Genomic DNA, 6,648 nt, shown 5'->3' with positions numbered 1-6,648 from the left:
TTGCTAGCAATTTCTGACATACCAATGTCCAGCACTACGGCCGCCTCGGCATCATGCTCGCGCCAGAAGCGCTTCTGCTTCTTAGCAGAAGTGGGTTCATGCCTCACCAAAGCTCCACTAGGAGCAGGGTGCGACGCACCCAGCGTTTTCGACTTCCAGTCGATCCATGGCTCATGGCGTTTCAGCCATGCCATGCCAAGGATGAGGTCATACCTCGCATCCAGGTCTAAGACCAAACAGCGTTCCACGCTATCGAAGTTCCCAAACTTCACTCCAAGGTCGACAGAGACCTTCTACACAGTTACAAGTGTCCCCGTCGCGAGACAGACAGAGATCGTATCTCTCGTTGGCACTTCCAGTGCCTCAGCATACAGCAGACTCCCTTCCAGGGTGGAGCGACGGGCATAGTTGCCCGAGGCTCCCGAGTCAATTAAGATTCTCCATGGCTTTGTAAAGCCCTTCACGTTCGCTTGAACGACCAGCAAGACCGGCTTGCACACACTCTTCTCGTAAGAGAGCTCAGCTCTCTTCGGGGCTGAGCCCCGTTGCCCTCTACCTCTTCGAGGCACGACAGAACTCAGTTCTTCCCCAGTAGGCCGCCCCGCGCCTACTGGGAGTTGCCGTTTCTCGGCGATGACCCGGAGAGTTGGCTCGCCGCAGCCTCGCGCTTCTTGCGCAGAGGGCAATAGGCCCTCAAGTGCTTAGTGCTATTGCACGCAAAGCATCGACGGATGCCGGCGCGCTGCTCCGCAGCAAGAAGCTCCGCTTCTTCATCTTCAGCATAGCTGAGGTCCATCGGCTCTGGACCGCTCGAAGAGTTTGCGTTACCAGCGCTCCAACCAGGTCGCGCCGACCTGAAGCTGTGCTCGGCATTCAATGCCACATCCACCGCCTCTTCGAAAGCGTTGGGGTGTACACGGAACACTTCCGTTCGAGCTGCGCTCACACGAAGTCCCTCCATGAGCACTGTCACGCTGACCAGTTCCGGAAGAGGGTCCGCCGCCATTCCGGCGATAAGAGTTCTCAACGCTTGGACATAGTCCAATAAATCCTTCTTACCCTGGCGGGCAGCAAGAAGCTTCGACCGGATACGGTACGCCTGATTAGGTGGCGCGAACACGTGCGAAAGCTGTCGCTTCAGCTGATCCCAAGTGGTAAATGCAGCGTCAACAGGCGTGCCGCACGTTAGTGCCCATTCGCGAGCGCGACCTCCAAGCCTGGAGATAGCCAGCGCCACGCGCTGATGCTCCGATTGGAGCAGGGCCGATCCCATGGCCATCTCGACCTCACGGATCCAGAGAAGGAGATTCTCTCCATCCTTCCCCTCGAAGGGTTTTACGCTCACTATGAGCGGTTTCAGTCGCATAGACTCTTCATGCGTCATCGACGCCGCCGCCGTTGCGGCGCTCATCTTCTCTTGGACGTGCTCCAAGAGCGCGTTCTCGTAGCGGGAGAACGATTCCAGCCTGGCGGTGACCGCCTCTGGACCGTGCGATGCAAGATGAGCCACGCCCGCCGGGCCAAGCAAGGACTTAAGCTTAGTAAGCGCTTCCTGCTGCGCCGGGGGCAAATTCGTGAACACAGGGTGTTCCATCCTCGCAGAGGATATAGTCAACCGACTCAGGAGCGGGATTGACTACAAGTGCTACCAAGTGCAGCGGGGCTGCCGTAGCTTTAGCGTCAGAGAAAGACGTTCGACTCAAAGAGTCACTAATATTAAGCTCCTTATCCAAAGGACACTTATAGCCCAAGACCAGGGCTCAAAGTTAATACCTTAACGTTTATGCTTAAAAACCAGAAGTGTTTTATTTACTATTATTGCGGCCAAGCTGTTTAACTATCTAGCATAGTTAAACCTAATCAAATGCATAACGTGTGGCTTTCAGCCAACGTACTGAGAGACCTTGTTAACTCTCCAACTTATGTACTGAGAGTTTGTTAACTCTCCGGGTACTTCGTACCCCTGTGTGTTCCACACCATGTAACCCCGTTACATCTTGAGTACATGTTATAAGATACAACTCATCACATATAGCACCTACCAAATATCCACCCATTCTTTCGCATTGCAGCCATAATGCCTTCGCTCTTAGCAAAAACCACCATCTCATCCTTGTCGAGTTCAGCGTCGTTTCGATCATCTTGCACTGCGACGCCATCCTCGCTCACCTTCATGTCGTGCACGCTTTCCTCCATTTCTTCATGTTCGCATTCGTTGTCCGTTTCGCTCATTTCGCTGTCGTGCTCATCATCAGAGCCTTCCGTATTGTCGTCTCACTCCCCAAATCGGACTGCATGTCGTGCTGCGCGTCTTTCGTATCGAGCTTTTTCCAGCTCCTCGTCATCGTCGTAAAAACAAATTTCAGTTTCAGTGTATCGCAGTCCGAATCTAACACCTCGAACTCTCGATCGGGAGTCGAAAATGCTTTAATTTCGATTTCATCGCGAGGACAGATGATATCTGGACCAGAGAGTTGTCGACGTGCGGTTGGCGTTGATGAAGCATCGGACTGCAGTCGAGAACATTAAGAACAATATATGGGTTAGCGTGACACGTTGTATACTCACGATGTTGTATAAGGCAACGATACAGCCCAAGATGTTGTATTATCATGTTGTACCTGTTAGAATCTTGAGACGCTGTATCCTGGACAGGTAAAGATGCTTGATTCTCGTCATGATGTAGAGCACTACATGAAAACAACATGAGATGTTAGTTCGTGTTGTAGAAGACAACTATAATCTTGCTGTACCTTGGCGATGCTGGAGGTGGCAGTTCTGACGAGCCCGGGCTCTCAGTTTCAACTTGCTGCTTGCGTCGCTTTGGCTTGGAAGACGTAGGTAAATTTCCAGCTGAACGTTTCGTGACTGTCTTCTTCTTCTTGCTTTCATCTTCCAATCTTGTACGAGCTTGATCATGTTCCACCCCACCTTCTACTCCCGCCGCTGCGGCCGCAACACACTGTTGCTCCGCCGCCTTCCTAGCTTACATAGCCTTGGCCTTGGCAATCTGATCTGCAGACAGCTTTCTTGACTTGGCGGAGGGCTTTGCCGTCGCGTTGGTTTTCGACTTCGCCTTCCTCTTCGCCGTCTTGAACGGAGCCATCGGCTTGTCCTCCCACTCATCTTCCGGATGTTCGTCCTCCTCCTCTTCGTCGTCATCAGGCACGTAGTCATCGTCCTTTGGCTTCACTCGTTTTGCAGCCGGGGCCTTCTTTCCAGACGCAGTTACGGTCTTGACCGCCACCGCTCGTTGCTGCTGCAATATGAGTCGCTTCTGAGCCCTCAAAAATGACACGTCCTTGCCCTTGGGTGGATTGTCTGTCGGGCGAGGTGTACGCGCCACCACTGGTGGAGGTGGAGCCCCAGTTCCAAAATCAGCGTCTTTCTCTCTCTCCCCTGTCAGGAAGGCTGTGTGCTCATTCATTTTGTACTTCCTTTCCTCAACGCTTCGACTCTCGAGTCGGTACATGAACTGTTCACGCTCATTGCGCGTCTCCCGAGGTAGGGCTTGTTTGGGCGGCATTCTTGCTTTGCCTTAGTCTTCTTTTCAAGTCGGGTTTTCTTCGAATGACCGCCAGCCACTCATCCGGGGGAGAGGGAGCGATGTGCAGCACACTATCCGTCTATTTTTATGCGTCATAGATGCCTACCCCTGTGCATTTGCAAAATCATCTGGCCATGTTCAAGATTTGCTTATACTTGGTTTCACTAGTTTTTGGCCCCTTTTATAGCCAATCCCTACTAGAGCATGTTGTATGTCGATGTTGTACAACATGTTTCATGCTGACAGATACAATCCTTGGGCGTAGAAGGGGGGGATTGTCTAAGGAGGGCCATTTCAAATCTGCAGCCAATTTAAAAAAAGACCAGCGTGAACAAAACAAAGTCTGACCAGATCTGGCTTCATTCTGACCGCTTACAAAGTCCAACTAGAAAGCTGCGCGTTTCCGGCCCAGATGGGTATTTCCGTCCCACGCCAACTCCGTTTCCGTCTCAAACCAGCATTGCCGTCCCACTTCGAGATGGTGTCCAATCGAGCCAAGCCTTCACTTCCTGACCGAGGTTACCAAATGGTATACATAGGCTTGTCCAACCGCGTTCTGGCGGTTCTGCTCAATGAAGCCAAAGAACGTGACTACAGATCTGTCTTCGCTGAAGTCGGGGCTGAAAACGACGACAGCTTTAGGGCCTAATCCCGTGTAAATCCTCGTGAGTCGTCAGGGGCGACCAACGAGCTGAGCCGAGCCCTTCGCACCAGCACAGCTTGTATGGACCCACGGTGGATTCCTCGCGAGTTTTCGTACATGCGATCACTTCCAGGCGGTGTGGAGCAGGAACCACACATGGACTACCCACCGCCGGTAGCTAATACCACAGCAAACAAGCGATACCAGCGTATTCCTGCCAGCATGCTGCTAGCACTTCAATCTGGCATTAGTTTGCGTGTGTGCGACGGTTGCTTTACTATTCGTGATGATTCGAAAGCTCGCAAAGTGGAGATTCCTGTTGGATATGCGCTGATATTTCGTGGAGACCTGATTCATAATGGAATGGCCTACGCGATTGAAAAATTTGGAGTTTACTGCTACCTAGCATACGACAAAATGTCTTGGGAGCCTGATATTGTGTCGAGTGTTTTACCTAAGACTTACACTTGTGCTTTCTGTAAACTAGAGCTGGCTGAAAGCAGTAAAATGAGGACACATCGGTTTTACTGTACCAAAACTCCGAACGGGCAGGCAAATAGGAACAAGCGAAAGAGAGAAGATCAAGCAAGTGGCTTACGCGTCTGTAGTGTGTGCGGTAAAGGATATACCAATTCGAGCTCTTATCGCACTCACATTTCGCTACCTCACGCAGATATAGAAGTGTAGGACAGTCGCTTTTAAAGGTAATACAACGGTTGGACACCTGCATCACTTATTTTGTACTTAATGACTGCCCTGAGCTGAGTAACTATCACGTTGAAGTTGTAAAAAGTATACATTTTCTTTTTTTGCGTTGATATCATTTTGCTACCAGAAAAATATTATCAACTCATACACTCCATCCAGCGTACCCCCAAGAACGAGGCGGAAGGTATGGCTGCTCATACGATGCATTGTCAGGATCTTGCATTGGTACTACGCTCTGCAATGGTGGCAGCATAACTATATGGTTGAGAACACCATTGCTGCGTAAAGCGCCAGGAGGAGAAGCCGGATGATTTAGATCTATCCGCTCGCTGAAAGTAGCTTCGCGTCTCGTACTGTGCGTGCCCATGTTGGCCCGATGCGTGGATCGGGCGCTTGAATCTCTTGTTCTTGTTGTCGTCACATTGGAAGCAGGCTCCAATATGCGTCGGACTTGACTGACAGGGATAAAGCGATTGATCCACCAGTGGTTTACAAAGTGTTGAGGCAGAAGCCGAAGACGACCGTTCGATTCTATGATGGCTATGAGATCATGCAAGCATGGCCTCCCATGAATCGACTTGAAGGTCTTCGAACATGAAGACCGATTCAGTCGGTTGTAGACAATCTTGCACGCATCTCTCCACAAGGCTTCTGTCAAAATCAGAGCATGAACTGAGACAACCCTCACTACAGCAGCATACCTGCTCGGCTGGAGAAGAAATGGCGTGATGACAGCGTTGCGTGTCGAGAGTAGTCGTAGATCTGATATAGCTCCTTTCCACCATTAGAAGAGACTGTTGAACACTGTGTACAGGTCTCCACGTCTGTTGCCGAGCCACGACTTACATTTGGCATGTGTACCTTCGACAATCGACGTGTCCCGAACCCCAAAGTGTTGATATTTATCTGTCCACGCCTTGACAATTATCTCCTTGTATTTCCACCACGTTGTGTCTAGATACGAAGCCAGGTACAAACTGTGGTCCTTTATCTTTGCTCGGAGCGTTTCAAACTCAGACTCGGTGTCGGCATCGACTGCCTTGAAAAAAGCAGTCATGAAAGAGTTTGTCTCCCACGTATTTTCTTTCGAGGAGATTCCTGTGAACGGATCTACAACCGACACATGTCCGAGGTGCTTCCGGGCCATAGCTTCTACATTTTTGTTCACGTGCCATCGGCAAATCATTGCTGGAATTCCTTTGAATACATGGTCGTTTGCATTCATGCAAGCCTGCTCTCTGTCAGTGAGAACTACATCGGGCTCTTCCACGTCTTTTTTGATCATAAAGAGACGCAGCATGTTCAACGCCCACGTGTAGTCTTCTTCGTTTTCGCTGGGCAGCCAGCACTGACCTATCGGTAAGGCAGTGTTTAATCCGGTCACAGCTATGATGTTGAGCAACGGAATCTTGTACTTATTGGTTTTGTAGATGCAGTCCATGACCAAGACGTCATGGTGCCGCCTGAACCAATCACCAACACCGTGGTGATCCCAGAAGAGATACCGCACCTCCATCGTTTCTTCGTTTAAAGAGTAGCGAAAGTATAATCCCTCCTCAGCAAGAGCCGAGAAAAGGGCCTCCATGACTGTATGCGTGGAACCACACGACGTCTCACAGCATTATGAGTGTTTGCAATATCCTTGGGAGTGACAAATGAGTTGGGGTCCGCTCGCATCAGTGTAGCACGAATGCTGGAAACAGACTCACCAGCCGCAGGCTGGGCTTCCACAAGCGACTGCACAGTTTGG

General features: G+C 50.7%; 1 protein-coding gene across 1 annotated transcript; it reads right to left on the bottom strand.

Moving 5' to 3' along the window:
- Positions 1–2,986: 2,986 nt before the first annotated feature.
- On the bottom strand, positions 2,987–3,526 carry PITG_06539 (uncharacterized protein; the record flags this gene model as incomplete). The annotated part of the gene is made up of 1 exon (XM_002998589.1): positions 2,987–3,526. The coding sequence occupies one exon, from the start codon at positions 3,524–3,526 to the stop codon at positions 2,987–2,989; it is 540 nt and encodes a 179-aa protein (XP_002998635.1).
- Positions 3,527–6,648: the final 3,122 nt, after the last annotated feature.

This window comes from Phytophthora infestans, genomic scaffold (assembly GCF_000142945.1).
Source record: "Phytophthora infestans T30-4 supercont1.8 genomic scaffold, whole genome shotgun sequence".
Lineage (NCBI taxonomy): Eukaryota > Oomycota > Peronosporomycetes > Peronosporales > Peronosporaceae > Phytophthora > Phytophthora infestans.
This window is presented reverse-complemented; position numbering and strand designations above follow the sequence as displayed.